The sequence below is a fragment of the Oncorhynchus masou genome, chromosome 27, assembly GCF_036934945.1.
Source record: "Oncorhynchus masou masou isolate Uvic2021 chromosome 27, UVic_Omas_1.1, whole genome shotgun sequence".
Taxonomy (NCBI): Eukaryota; Metazoa; Chordata; class Actinopteri; order Salmoniformes; family Salmonidae; genus Oncorhynchus; species Oncorhynchus masou.
In genome coordinates, this window is record NC_088238.1 from 45,662,183 (window position 1) to 45,678,715 (window position 16,533).

The following is a 16,533-nucleotide window of genomic DNA, read 5'->3' on the forward strand; positions in this document are numbered from 1 at the left end:
CATCACTGTTATGATTATGTAATCAAAACATTTGAACTAAACACTATCCCCAAGGTCATTAGTCCTCGTTGTGCAGTTTCAGCTATTAATCACGCACAAACTCCCCTCACACAAATATATTTAATGTTCACACAAACATAAACAGTTACTATGAACAGTTAGTAGGAAAGGCTATAGAACACCTGGAAACTGAAGTCAATGCAGATTTGACATCACAGTACTTAGATTGCTTTGATAATCTGACCAAAGAATGAATTAAATACAGACCGCCTGCTTAGTTTCCTAACATCTTCTAACAATCGGTTGTGTCAGAGACCTGCTCCATGCTTTCACAAAGTGCCACGAGACTCATATCTACCACATCATCCATGGTGAAGTTAGTCACTGATTCCAATTTCCATCCCATAACGCATCTATTTGATGGAGGTGTTGTGTTCACATCTGTTCCCCTCTCCACTCTTCCTATTTCCTGGTCCAGATCATCATCGCGGTGAGCCAGCTGATCTCAGACGTGGCGCTGACCGGCAGCTCCCGCTTCCAGGAGTCCCTCTCCATCATCAACAACTTTGCCAACAGCGACAAAGCAATGAAGGTAACAGTTAGGAAAAGCTTGGAATGTTTATTTGTTGTAGGTGGTTATGACCTGAGTTAGCTCCCAGGGTTACGTAATTGCTAGGCTTTATCTCGTAAGGCCGAAATGGTCTTGAGTCTCCATCATCAACAACAGCGACAACAGTCACGAAACCTTTAAGGTAACCCTGCAATAGAATATTATAATATGTAAGCAGAGGTCTGCTGTAAGCCCTTTCAAACTACCAGACCTGTGTGCAAATATAGTTTGTTTTCCTTCGGACTGCTGTGATTTGGACTGTGGTGAGTCGGACTGTGGTGAGTCGGACTGTGGTGATTCGGACTGCGGGGGTTTCATCCCCTTGGGTCTGTTTTTCACCCAGTAGATACTGTACCTCTTCCATCTTCATTCAACAACTAGTTCTCCAACAGTTACAAAGCAGCTGTGGGATGAAGCTAACCTAGTGTAGAGTACAGACAGTCCTGCTGTAGGCAGTGTCAGAACCACAGGAACAGTGTGGGACTCCCATAATGAGGTTCAAAGGTGTGTCAATGAGACCGATATACTGCACTGTCTGTGGTTCTTTCATGAGTCATACTGTAGTTTGTTTATCTTCTTGGGTTGTTCCTCTGTCAGATATTAACTTTACTGTTGACTTGGAAAGAGAGATTACAACATAAGATATGTACATGATCGAAGTCTTGCTGCAGTCGGTAATATGTTGAAATGCATGTGTCTGAGTTGTAAAAGACTCGTGTTAACCCCCAGAGCTAGCCTATTGCATAGGCTTTAGCTCATTGGGCTAATGCAGTCTTGAGTCGAGCAGATGACCATGATTGGATGCCTTGTGATTTTGCCTGTGAACACACTTTAGTCTCACTGAATGAGAGCACCTGCTAAATGACTCCGATGCAAATGCACTATGAAGAATGGGAACTGTGTTCTGGATTGTACCCCTTTTTCAATTTTCGCCTAAAATGACATACCCAAACCTAACTGCCTGTAGCTTAGGCCCTGAAGCAAGGATATGCATATTCTTGATACCATTTGAATGGAAACAATTTGAAGTTTGTGAAAATGTGAAATTAATGTTGGAGATAATAACATATTCGATCTGGTAAAAGTTCATGCAAAAACAAAACACAGCATCCTGGTGTCGCCTGTTCACTGTTGACGTTGTTTTTTTGCAGGTACTATTTAATGAAGCTGACAGTTGAGGACTTGTGAGGGGTCCTCAGCTGGGATGCTGGCCTTCTAGGCATAGTTGCAAAGAAAAAGCCATATCTCAGACTGGCCAATACAAATAAAAGATTAAGATGGGATAAATAACAGTCACTGGACAGAGGAACTCTGTCTAGAAGGCCAGCATCCCGGAGTCGCCTATTCGCTGTTGACGTTGAGACTGGTGTTCTGCGGGTACTATTTAATGAAGCTGCCAGTTGAGGACTTGTGAGGCGTCTGTTTCTCAAAGTAGACACTCTAATGTACTTGTCTTCTTGCTCAGTTGTGCACCGGGGCCTCCCACTCCTCTTTCTATTCTGGTTAGAGCCCGTTTGCGCAGTTCTGGGAAGGGAGTAGTACACAGCTTTGTACTAGATCTTCAGTTTCTTGGCAATTTCTCCCATGGAATAGATTTAATTTCTCAGAACAAGAATAGCCTGACGAGTTTCAGAAGAAAGTGCTTTGTTTCTGGCCATTTTGAGCCTGTAATCGAACCCACAAATGATGATGCTCCAGATTCTCAACTAGTCTAAAGAAGGCCAGTTGTATTGCTTCTGTAATCAGGACAACAGTTTTCAGCTGTGCTAACATAATTGTAAAAGGGTTTTCTAATGATCAATAGCCTTTTAAAATGATAAACTTGGATTAGCTAACACAACGTGCCATTGGAACACAGAAGTGATGGCTGCTGATAATGGGCCTCTGTACCCCTATGTAGATTTAACAATGTGTACACTGTATTTCTGATCAATTTGATGTTATTTTAATGGACAAAATAATTATATTTTCTTTCAAAAACAAGGAAATTTCTAAGTGACCCCAAATTTTTGAACGGTAGTGTATATAAATACTTCTTTTTTAAAAATATATGTTCCTTTATTATTTCCTGCAAAACCTACCAACCCTTCTCTAATTGGAGTAAACTATTTAACAACAACACTTCCAGCTTATACATACTATATACATTTTACAGACACAATCTTTTTTACAATAGTTATATTTTGTTTTTAGTCCTGGCCTTCCACTCTTTCTGATGTCCATCCAGTTTGATTTCTATTTGCCATATATTTTTAACTGTGCTTTGATGCGTCACAAAGTACTGAACCTTTCTATTCTCATAGTTTCTACAGATTGTAAATTAAAGATAAACATTTTTGCTAAAATAATTATTATATTATTGATTGATTGACTATGACTTTTCAAATTTAATTACATTTTTTTAACTAGGCAAGTCAGTGAAGAACAAATTCTTGTTTTCAATGACTGCCTAGGAACTGTGGGTTAACTGCCTTGTTCAGGGGCAGAACGACAGAATTTTACCTTGTCAGCTCAGGGATTCGATCTTGCAACCTTCCGGTTACTAGTCCAATGCTCTGAATCACCCGGTATTTCTATCTTCAGCGTTAGCTCCAGGTAAATGTTGCAATTCTTCAGCCATTCCTGGACCTGTGACCAAAAACGAGCTACATATGGACAGTATCAATATAAATGATCTAATGACTCTGCGTCCTCGCAGAAAAATCTGCAGAGCTGGAAAGGTTGTATCCCCTATATATATATATATATAAAACATTCTATTGGTTGTAGAATTTTTCAATTTAAATTATTATACAAAATTCTTAAGTTTTAAATCCAGCGTTGTTTTGTGTGTCAATTCATAATCCATATGCAATCTATATGGCACAGCTGTACATTGTTTGGTCCTTAAATGAATCTGGTATATATTATTATATATCACAATTTTCTTTAACCAATGTTGGTCTTTAATGCAGGGCCGACAGACAACTTCCTTACTTTTTCCACCTTCCACTTGCCTCTTCCATTTTTGCGGCAATTAGTTGGTTGTCATTTTGGGTAGAGCAGACATTTCCATATAGTTTTGTTAGCTGCATGTGTGACATAACTCTGGCCTATTTCTATTTTGCCCTGTTTAACAAAAGTGTTGGAAAAACTTGTCAATAATCGACTGCCTGGCTTTCTTGATGCCTATAGTATTTCTCTTTGGTATGCAATCTGGTTTCCACTCAGGTTATAGATGTGTCACTGCAACCTTAAAGGTCCTAAATGACCTCACCATTGCCCTTGATTCTAAGCAATGTTGTGCTGCTATTTTTATTGACTTGACCAAAGCTTTTGATACGGTAGACCATTCCATTCTAGTGGGCCGGCTGAGGAGTATTGGTGTCTCTGAGGGGTCCTTGGCCTGGTTTGCTAACTACCTCTCAAAGAGTGCAGTGTATAAAGTCAGAAAATCTGTTGTCTTAGCCACTGCCTGTCACCAAGTGAGTGAGCTTGAGGTAGTCACGTCATACAAGTACTTGGGAGTATGGCTAGACGGTGCACTGTCCTCTCAGCACATAAAGCTGCAGGCTAAAGTTAAATCTAGACTTGGTTTCCTCTATCGTAATCGCTCCTCTTTCACCCCAGCTGCCAAACTAACCCTGATTCAGATGACCATCCTAACCATGCTAGGTTACAGAGATTTATAGATAAACAGGTAAGGGTGCTCTCGAGCAGCTAGATGTCAGCCATCAGATTTGCCAACAATATAGGACACATCACTGCACTCTATACTCCTCTGTAAACTGGTCATCTCTGTATACCTGACCCACTGACTCACTCCCCCCTATCTGAGATATCTACTGCAGCCCTCATCCTCCACATACCACACCCGTTCTGCCTGTCACATTCTGTTAAAGGTCCCCAAAGCACACACACCCCTGGGTCGCATGTCTTTTCAGTTTGCTGCAGCTAGCGACTGGAATGAGCTGCAACAAACACTCAACCTGGACAGTTTTATCTCAATCTCTTTGTTCAAAGACTCAATCATGGACAGTCTTACTGACAGTTGTGGCTGCTTTGCATATTATTGTCTCTACCTGCTTGCCCTTTGTGCTGTTGTCTGTGCCCAATAATGTTTGTACCATGTTTTGTGCTGCTACGATGTTGTGTTGCTACCATCTTGTTGTCATGTTGTGCTGCTACCATGCTGTGTTGTCATGTGTTGCTGCCTTGCTATGTTGTTGTCTTAGGTCTCTATGTAATGTTGTCTCTCTTGTCGTAATGTGTGTTTTGTCCTATATTTATGTTATTTATTTATTTTTATATTTTCTTTGTATTTAAATGTTACATTTTTTTTTTAAATTAATTTGTATATATGTTTTCTAAATTTATTTAAATCCCAGCCCCCGTCCCAGCTTGAGGTCTTTTTCCTTTTGGTAGACCGTCATTGTAAATAAGAATTTGTTCTTAACTGACTTGCCTAGTTCAATATGTTTTAAAACATTTTTTAAACTCCACCAGTCCTATTTATGAAATAATTTACAAAGAGTATACCTTTTTTTTTTATGTTATGGAAAAAATATTTTTAGTTGTTGTCAATTAGTATATTTGAGATTAAACCACAATATTTGTTGTTTTATTTGTTCTATCTTTTCTGTTGGATTAAACTGAAATTGCGCCTCTATGGCTTTGTTATAGTTTTCCTATTCTGTTCCCCCTTTTACCGGAGTGTCAGAAACTACAGATGCCATTTCAATAGTGGTTATTTCTACGCCCCTCTCGATGTGTCTAGGGTGTTTAGATTTCCTCACTCATGGCTCTAACACACACCCTCTATTAACAATTTTCCAAAGTAATGATACCCACTTCCCCGGGGAGTAGTTATGGTCTTTGTGCCTATTAATTGGTCAAGGCACCGTATAACTTGTATTACAACCAATACTCATACATTCTAACCATGAATGTGGCTCTCCTCCAGAACTTATAGGCAACCTTCTATCACCATCCACATCCCCTCCTGTTATCCTTCTCAACCCAATTGAGATGGTTTGGGATGAGTTGGAGTGCAGAATGAAGGAAAAGCAGCCAACAAGTGCTCAGCATATGAGGGAACTCCTTCAAGACTGTTGAAAAAGCATTCCTTGTGAAGCTGGTTGAGAGAATGCCAAGAGTGTGCAAAGCTGTCATCAAGGCAAAGGGTGGCTACTTTGAAGAATCTAAAATACATTTTAACACTTTTTTTGGTTACAACATGATTCCATATGTGTTATTTCATAGTGTTGATGTCTTCACTATTATTCTACAATGTAGAAAAGTGTAAAATAAAGAAAAACCCTTGAACCAGTCCAAACTTTTGACTGGTACTGTAAATATACGCGGGAACACATTCGATTGGAGAACCAATCTAATGAGTGAACATTTAGTTAATCTGAAACATTCTTACGAGAGTTTAAAAACAACATGTATTTAGTTTTTGCCCGTAATAAGCACAAGATTTAAATCAGCAAGGGATTCCTACATACCTATAAAATCTGACTAGTTTTGACACAGCCAGATCAACAGTTGGGACTATAGCATACATACTGTATTCCTGCAACTACCTCCCCCTAACAAGCAATGTTTTAAATGTGTTCTACCCTCTTGTGGCTTTGAGTAAGTGACTTATCACAGAGTGACATTTTTAAATTTCATTTACTTCACTCTGTTTGTGTGTGTGTCCAGTCGACAGCATTCCCTGGGGAGGTGAAGGGACTGACCAAGCGTATCCGGACGGTGCTCATGGCCACGGCCCAGATGAGGGAGCATGAGAAGGACCCGGAGATGCTGCTGGACCTGCAGTACAGCCTGGCACGCTCCTACGCCTCCACCCCCGAGCTACGACGCACCTGGCTGGACAGCATGGCCCGGGCACACATCAAGAATGGAGATCTCTCAGAGGTACAGTCAGTGATGTATAGAAATATGTATGACTATCTATGTGAATATGTATGTATGTCAATGGGTACTGTACTACACGCTCTAAAACACCTTTGAGAGCGTGTAGTACAGTCCCACTAAGAACAAACCAGATGGGATGGTGTATCGCTGCAGAATGCTGTGGTAACTTTCAAAAATGTTGAACTTTTCCTGATTTTTTTATTTTTTATTTCACCTTTATTTAACCAGGTAGGCTAGTTGAGAACAAGTTCTCATTTACAACTGCGACCTGGCCAAGATAAAGCATAGCAGTATGAACAGACAACAACACAGAGTTACACATGGAGTAAACAAGTCAATAACACAGTAGAAAAAAATAGTCTATATACATTGTGTGCAAAAGGCATGAGGAGGTAGGCGGATAATTACAATTTTGCAGATTAACACTGGAGTGATAAATGATCAGATGGTCATGTGCAGGTAGAGATACTGGTGTGCAAAAGAGCAGAAAAGTAAATAAATAAAAACAGTATGGGGATGAGGTTGGTAAATTGGGTGGGCTATTTACCGATGGACTATGTACAGCTGCAGCAATCGGTTAGCTGCTCAGATAGCAAATGTTTAAAGTTGGTGAGGGGGATAAAAGTCTCAAACTTCAGCGATTTTTGTAATTCGTTCCAGTCACAGGCAGCAGAGAACTGGAAGGAAAGGCGGCCAAATTAGGTGTTGGCTTTAGGGATGATCCGTGAGATACACCTGCTGGAGCGCGTGCTATGGGTGGGTGTTGCCATCATGACCAGTGAACTGAGATAAGGCGGAGCTTTACCTAGCATGGACTTGTAGATGACCTGGAGCCAGTGGGTCTGGCGACAAATATGTAGCGAGGGCCAGCCGACTAGAGCATACAGGTCGCAGAGGTGGGTGGTATAAGGTGCTTTAGTAACAAAACGGATGGCACTGTGATAAACTGCATCCAGTTTGCTGAGTAGAGTATTGGAAGCTATTTTGTAGATGACATCGCCGAAGTTGAGGATCGGTAGGATAGTCCGTTTTACTAGGGTAAGTTTGGCGGCGTGAGTGAAGGAGGCTTTGTTGCGGAATAGAAAGCCGACTCCAGATTTGATTTTAGATTGGAGATTGACTGACCTTCATGTCTTAAAGTAATGATGGACTGTTGATTCTCTTTGCTTATTTGAGCTGTTCATGCCATATTATGGACTTGGCCTTTTACCAAATAGTGCTATCTTCTGTATACCACCCCTACCTTGTCACAACACAGCTGATTGGCTGAAACACATTAAGAAGGAAAGAAATTCCTTGGCACACCTGTTCATTGAAATGCATTACAGGTGACTACCTCATGAAGCTGTTTGAGAGAATGTCAAGAGTGTGCAAAGCTGTGATCAAGGCAAAGGGTGGCTACTTTGAATAATCTTAAATATAAAATATATTTTTATTTGTTTAACACGTTTTTGGTTACTACATGATTCCATATGTGTTATTACATAGTTTTGATGTCTTCACTATTATTCTATAATGTAGAAATAGTACAAATAAAGAACCCCTGGAATGAGTAGCTGTGTCCAAACTTTTGACTGGTACGGTATATACAGTTGAAGTCAAAAGTTTACATACACTTATGTTGGAGTCATTAAAACTTGTTTTTCAACCACAATTTCTTGTTAACATACTATAGTTTTGGCAAGTCGGTTAGGACATCTACTTTGCATGACAAGTCATTTTTCCAACAACTGTTTACAGAGATTATTTCACTTACAATTCACAGTATCACAATTCCAGTGGGTCAGAAGTTTACATGCACTAAGTTGACTGTGCCTTTAAACAGCTTGGAAAATTCCAGAAAATTATGTAATTGCTTTAGAAGCTTCTGATAGGCTAATTGACATAATTTGAGTCAATTGGAGGTGAACCTGTGGATCTATTTCAAGGCCTACCTTCAAACTCAGTGCCTTTTTGCTTGACATCATAGGAAAATGAAAAGAAATCAGCCAAGACCTCAGAAAAACATTTTTTGACCTCCAAGTCTGGTTCATCCTTGTGAGCAATTTCAAAATGCCTGAAGGTACCACATTCATCTGTACAAACAATAGTATGCAAATAGAAACACCATGGGACCACGCAGCCGTCATACCGCTCAGGGAGGAGGCGCGTTCTGTCCTAGAGATGAACGTACTTTGATGCGAAAAGTGCAAATCAATCCAACAGCAAAGGACCTTGTGAAGATGCTGGAGGAAGCAGGTACAAAAATATCTATATCCACAGTAAAACAAGTCCTATATTGGCATAACCTGAAAGGCTGCTCAGCAAGGAAGAAGCCACTGCTCCAAAACCGCCATAAAAAAAACAGACTACGGTTTACAACTGCACATGGGGACAAAGATCGTACTTCTGGTCTGGTGAAACAAAAATAGAACTGCTTGGCCATGATGACCATCGTTATGTTTGGAGGAAAAAAGCGGATGCTTACAAGCCGAAGAACACCATCCCAACCGTGAAGCACGGGGGTGGCAGCATCATGTTGTGGGGGTGCTTTGCTGCAGGAGGGACTAGTGCACTTCACATAATAGATGGCATCATGAGGCAGGAAAACTATGTGGATATATTGAAGCAACATCTGAAGATATCAGTCAGGAAGTTAAAGCTTGGTCGCAAATGGGTCTTCCAAATGGACAATGACCCCAAGCATACTTCCAAAGTTGTGGCAAAATTGCTTGAGGACAACAAAGTCAAGGTATTGGAGAGGCCATCACAAAGCCCTGACCTCAATCCTATAGAACATTTGTGGGCAGAACTGAAAAAGCATGTGCGAGCAAGGAGGTCTACAAATCTGACTCAGTTACACCAGCTTTGTCAGGGGGAATGGGCCAAAATTCACCCAATTTATTGTGAAAGGCTACCAGAAACATTTGACCCAAGTTAAACAATTTAAAAGCAATGCTACCAAATACTAATTGAGTGTATGTAAACTTCTGACCCACTGGGAACTTGATGAAAGAAATAAAAGCTGAAATAAATCACTCTACTATTATTCTGACATTTCACATTCTTAAAATAAAGTGGTGATACTAACTGACCTAAAACAGGTAATTTTTACTAGGATTAAACGTCGGGAATTGTGAAAAACTGAGTTTAAATGTATTTGGCTAAGGTGTATGTAAACTTCCGATTTCAACTGTATATATATATTTTTTACCAATCTAACTTCATAACAACATGATGGTAATAATGTATTTGAATGGTAAATCTCTATTGATAAACTGGGTAAATCAAGATGTAGACTAGGTCTAGTCACAATACAGGTTAAATGCATATTCAATAGGAGTGTATGCATGCATTGTGTTATAGAACAAATATATAATAATAATGCTGTATTGTCAAATACACAAACAATATATATATGACAAACAATCTATTTCCCTTCCATTTGAGACTTATTTTATTGTGCTAATCAACAACATTTGCATAGAAGTAGCTTATTTTATATAAAGTGTATGCTGTCTCTTTAACAATTTATGAGGTAATACACGAGTCAAGAGGGGGCTTCCCGGAGTCAGTTCGCTGAGTCAGTAGAGCTTGTCGTCCAAAAACCCAGAAATGAGTTACCTCTGGTTTGTTCAGCCCTTCCTATGGGGAAAATTAATGGGGAAAGAATAGGATTTTGGGATAAATGCCGAAAATAAGGTCTTTGGTTAACACAGGCTTAGGAGATCTTATACATTTTGTTCTATGAGATCATATCATTCAGTTAACATGACCTTTATGAATTATGGCGCCTTCATGTACTTTGTGCCTTTTTTGTATTACATAATTGCTTTAGCTGATGTAGATTATCTCGTAGACCAAAGCGTATCAGATCTCCTAAGCCTGTGTTTACCATACTTTATTTTCAGCGTTTATCCAAAAACACTACAAAAACTCCATTCTTTTTCCCCGTAGGCTTTGTCCAACAACCCATGGAGGAGTTAGTGCCTACAAAAAGATTACTATTGCTCTCTGTAGGTAATCTTTGGCAGGGACCTGATAGAGAGACCGGTTTTAAGTGGCAATCAGCTTTGACATTGTTTTGCGAACACTAATTAACAGTTTCAACATTTCTACATGTATCGTCGCATTATTCAAGTGCGTTAACTTCTGCAGCATGAGTTGGGCGCTGACATGATGCAGCCTAGACACCCAGTACTGGTTAGGTGGAGCAGTCACGGCGCTTTTGCACTAGAAGAGTGACATCAGCTGTGATGATAGGAGTTGATCCGTGAGACACATTTGACAGAAGTACCGAAAGTAACAAATTCTAGTACTAAACCGTTTTTCATTTTCTAGTATCTAAAAAGTACAGAAGTTATACCGTGCAACACTAAACACAATACAGATATCTGACTCTGGGTCAGTACAAAGTCCACACTGTGTCCTGCAGGGCATTGGGGCATGAGCCAACTCTTTTTTTTTTAGGACAGTGCTTAGGGGATGAGGTGCCTGAGTGGTTAAGGCGACAGATTGCTAAGCCATTGTTCTCTGCATGCGTGGGTTTGAATCCCATTCTTTTTGCACAACATTTTATATTGTGGGTTCAATTCCCGCAGGGGTCACATACACATACTAATAATGGATGCACTTACTGTACTCTGTCACTTTGCATAAAGGCTTTTGCTAAACATATATTTGTACATTGTAACTGTGATGTATGCTGAGGTGGTTTGTATAATGCCTTTTATTTGCAGCCCTGAGGAACTATTGACATTAGGTTTATCCATCAGGGAGCCTGTGCTCTCTCACTCTCCCTGTCTGTCTGTCTGTCTGTTTGTGGCTTATTCATACATTGAGCAGTTAGTGTAAACCAAGACTCATACTGCTGTGACTGTGTGCCAGTGTCTGACTGTCAATATTGGTTTAGAATTTAGTTTCAAATAAACATAGCTAAGATGGTGACCTCACATGACTATTTCCTATATAGTGCACTACTTTTGGCCAGGGCCATAGTCAAGAGTAGTGTACTAGGTACTGTATATAGAGAATAGGGTGCCTGTTGATCACAACTGATGACTAAAGGATTCAACATGCTCAGGAAATAACACTTTATTGTAACATGTACAGTATATCACAAAAGTGAGTACACCCCTCACATTCTTGTAAATATTTGAGTATATATTCTCATGTGACAACACTGAAGAAATGACACTTTGCTACAATGTAAAGTAGTGAGTCTACAGCTTGTATAACAGTGTAAAATTGCTGTCCCCTCAAAATAACACACAGCCATTAATGTCTAAACCACTGGCAACAAAAGTGAGTACACCCCTAAGTGAAAATGTCCAAATGGGTACACTCATGCAGCCCCAGACCATGACACTTCCACCACCATGCTTGACTGTAGGCAAGACACAGTTGTCGTTGTACTCCTCACCTGGTTGCCGCCACACACGCTTGACACCATCTTAACCAAATAAGTTTCTCTTGTTCTCATCAGACCACAGGACATGGTTCCAGTAATCCATGTTCTTAGTCTGTCTTCAGCAAACTGTTTGCGGGCTTTCTTGTGCATCATCTTTAGAAGAGGCTTCCTTCTGGGACGACAGCCATGCAGACCAATTTGATGCAGTGTACGGCGTATGGTCGGAGCACTGACAGGCTGACCCCCCACCCCTTCAACCTCTGCAGCAATGCTGGCAGCACTCATACGTCTATTTCCCAAAGACAACCTCTGGATATGACGCTGAGCACGTGCACTCAAATTCTTTGGTCGACCATGGCGAGGCCTGTTCTGAGTGGAACCTGTCCAGTTAAACCGCTGTATGGTCTTGGCCAACGTGCTGCAGCTCAGTTTCAGGGTCTTGGCAATCTTCTTATAGCTCAGGCCATCTTTATGTAGAGCAACAATTCTTTTTTTCAGATCCTCAGTGAGTTCTTTGCCATGAGGTGCCATGTTGAACTTCCAGTGACCAGTCAGTATGAGGGAGTGTGAGAGCGATGACTCCACATTTAACACACCTGCTCCCCATTCACACCTGAGGCCTTGTAACACTAACGAGTCACATGACACCGGGGAGGGGAAATGGCTAATTGGGTCCAATTTGAACATTTTCACTTAGGGGTGTACTCACTTTTGTTGCCAGCGGTTTAGACATTAATGGCTGTGTGTTGAGTAATTTTGAGGGGAGGGCAACCTTACACTGTTATACAAGCTGTAGACTCACTACTTTACATTGTAGGAAAGTGTCATTTCTTCAGTGTTGTCACATGAAAAGATATACTCAAATATTTACAAAAATGTGAGGGGTGTACTCACTTTTGTGATATACCGTATAATTGTATCAGTGGAAAATACTTAGGAAATACAGTATGCTTGAGTTAACGCCAATGACTTACATCATGTGGCAGTTGGAACTGAATATCCCAGCACTCTACTTGAACTTTGTCTTTTTATGTTTGTGTGCCGTGCAGAAGGAATCTGATATGTACAGTATGTAAATGTTTGTAACAAAGCATTCCAACCACAGACTTTTAGGGCTGGGAATTGTCAAGGACCTCACCATACAATATTATCATGATACTTAGGTGCCGATGTGATATGTATTGTGATTCTTACAATTGTATTGAGATTCCGTACTGCAATTTTATTGCGATTTGATGTTCCACACATATTGCTTACCATATGTCTGCTACAGAGAGACAAGAGAAAGTCATGAAAAAAATGAGTTTTGATCAGTCATGGAAATAAAAGTGCTGAAAATGTCAGGACCCGGTTACGAACCTGGGTCTCCGGAGTGAGAAACAGTCACTTAACCAACTGAGCCAGCAGAACCCAGAAGATGAGGCAGACACAGCAGTACTTAAGACGGTGTATTTAATAAAGTAAAAAGGAGAAGTCCTTCAATACAAAAAAATGGCAAATCCAAAAGGTGGTAGGAATAGCACAAAAAGCCTCAAGAGATACTCAAAAATAAAAACAGAATTCCACAAGAGCATCCACCGGAATCGACAAGAATACACAGAACACTAGGGCTGGGTGCTAACATACAAACACAGAGCCCAGAACTGAGGGAAACTAAGGGTTTAAATACAATCAGGGAAAACGAGGCACAGGTGCAAATAATAATGGGGAACAAGGGAAAAAACATGAGGTCAAAAAGCACAATGGGGGCATCTAGTGACCAAAACCCGGAACAACCCTGGCCAAATCCTGACAGAAAACCTGTTGGCTCACTATTAAAAAGATGGAGAACAAGCTATAGGATGAAAAATACCTGCGTTTTGGCAAAGGTATTTTTAAAAAAATGTAAAAATATTTTTTTAAATGCACAGAGGGGGTGTTGGAGTATCCAGGAATTCTGCCAAGTGTTTGTCAGAGTCTAGGAAGGTAATGGTTTTCTGGAACTTGGTCTATAAACCTCTGGGTTTAGAACCGCTGTAGCCAGACAGTGAATTTGGTCTATAAACCTCTGGGTTTAGAACCGCTGTAGCCAGACAGTGAATTTGGTCTATAAACCTTTGGGTTTAGAACCGCTGTAGCCAGACAGTGAATTTGGTATATACACCTCTGGGTTTAGAACCGCTGTAGCCAGACAGTGAATTTGGTATATACACCTCTGGGTTTAGAACCTCTGTAGCCAGACAGTGAACTTGGTCTATAAACCTCTGGGTTTAGAACCACTGTAGCCAGACAGTGAACTTGGTCTATAAACCTCTTGTTTTAGAACCGCTGTAGCCAGACAGTGAATTTGGTATATACACCTCTGGGTTTAGAACCGTTGTAGCCAGACAGTGAATTTGGTCTATAAACCTTTGGGTTTAGAACCACTGTAGCCAGACAGTGAATTTGGTATATACACCTCTGGGTTTAGAACCACTGTAGCCAGACAGTGAATTTGGTATATACACCTCTGGGTTTAGAGCCACTGTAGCCAGACAGTGAACTTGGTCTATAAACCTCTGGGTTTAGAACCGCTGTAGCCAAACAGTGAATTTGGTCTATACACCTCTGGGTTTAGAACCACTGTAGCCAGACAGTGAATTTGGTATATACACCTCTGGGTTTAGAACCACTGTAGCCAGACAGTGAATTTGGTATATACACCTCTGGGTTTAGAACCACTGTAGCCAGACAGTGAACTTGGTCTATAAACCTCTGGGTTTAGAACCGCTGTAGCCAGACAGTGAATTTGGTCTATACACCTCTGGGTTTAGAACCACTGTAGCCAGACAGTGAATTTGGTATATACACCTCTGGGTTTAGAACCGCTGTAGCCAGACAGTGAATTTGGTCTATAAACCTCTGGGTTTAGAACCGCTGTAGCCAGACAGTGAATTTGGTATATACACCTCTGGGTTTAGAACCTCTGTAGCCAGACAGTGAATTTGGTCTATAAACCTCTGGGTTTAGAACCGCTGTAGCCAAACAGTGAATTTGGTATATACACCTCTGGGTTTAGAACCGCTGTAGCCAGACAGTGAATTTGGTTTATACACCTCTGGGTTTAGAACCACTGTAGCCAGACAGTGAATTTGGTATATACACCTCTGGGTTTAGAACCACTATAGCCAGACAGTGAATTTGGTATATACACCTCTGGGTTTAGAACCGCTGTACCCATACAGTGAATTTGGTATATACACCTCTGGGTTTAGAACCGCTGTAGCCAGACAGTGAATTTGGTCTATAAACCTCTGGGTTTAGAACCGCTGTAGCCAGACAGTGAATTTGGTATATACACCTCTGGGTTTAGAACCTCTGTAGCCAGACAGTGAATTTGGTATATACACCTCTGGGTTTAGAACCGCTATAGCCAGACAGTGAATTTGGTATATACACCTCTGGGTTTAGAACCACTGTAGCCAGACAGTGAATTTGGTATATACACCTCTGGGTTTAGAACCGCTGTAGCCAGACAGTGAATTTGGTTTATAAACCTCTGGGTTTAGAACCGCTGTAGCCAGACAGTGAATTTGGTCTATAAACCTCTGGGTTTAGAACCTCTGTAGCCAGACAGTGAACTTGGTCTATAAACCTCTGGGTTTAGAACCGTTGTAGCCAGACAGTGAATTTGGTATATACACCTCTGGGTTTAGAACCTCTGTAGCCAGACAGTGAATTTGGTCTATAAACCTCTGGGTTTTAGAACCGCTGTAGCCAGACAGTGAACTTGTTTTAAAAACCTCTGGGTTTAGAACCACTGTAGCCAGACAGTGAACTTTGTCTAAAAGTGTAACGTTCGTCATTGGGAGAAAGAGAGGAGGACCAAGGTGCAGCGTGGTAAGTGTTCATCTTGTTTTAATAAGAAATACTGAACAAAAACAATAAACAACAAACGAAAAGTCCCGTAAAGGTGAAAGACAAAAAACACTAAACAGGAAATAAACACCCACGAAACTAAGGTGGAAAAGGGCTACCTAAGTATGATTCTCAATCAGAGACAACTAACGACACCTGCCTCTGATTGAGAACCATACTAGGCCAAACTCAAAACACAACATGGAAAAATGAACACAGACAACCCAACCAACTCGCGCCCTGACCATACTAAAACAAAGACATAGCAAAAGAACTAAGGTCAGAACGTGACAAAAAGCCTCTGTTGTCAGGCAGGTTCATGGTTAAGGCCAAGTCTTCCTCCTTCCCGATGACTCAACACATTATGAAACAGGTTGTGTGTGTTTGCATTCTCTTGTGTTCACATGTGGGTGTGGGTAACGTTGCACTCTAGGGTTTTGCATGTGTTAGTTGAAGGCTTACCAACCCTAACCACTGTTTGGTGTGTCTCCACAGGCTGCTATGTGTTACATCCATGTTGCTGCACTGGTGGCAGAATACCTCAACAGGAAAAGTAAGACTGTCTTTCCCCACCTCCCATTTACGCAAGTCGTTTCGCTCCACTTGTGTAACACTTTACAGTGTTGTTACATTATTGTCACTTTACATTGTCTTTTTACATTATTATTAGAGGTATTACTTATGTATTTAAAAGTTTTAACACCAGCATGTTGGCATTCTGTCCACAATGGACTAAAGCGTGACACCTGTTTTAGCC

At 40.7% G+C, this 16,533-nt stretch overlaps 1 protein-coding gene across 1 annotated transcript in view; it reads left to right on the forward strand.

Annotated features, from left to right (window-relative positions):
• The window catches only part of LOC135516279 (dedicator of cytokinesis protein 11-like), a 104,807-nt gene that overhangs the window by 70,253 nt on the left and 18,021 nt on the right, over positions 1–16,533 (forward strand). Inside the window, 3 exon segments of the mRNA XM_064940447.1 lie at positions 479–592; positions 6,296–6,511; positions 16,272–16,329. Coding sequence (XP_064796519.1) covers positions 479–592; positions 6,296–6,511; positions 16,272–16,329 — 388 coding nt within the window.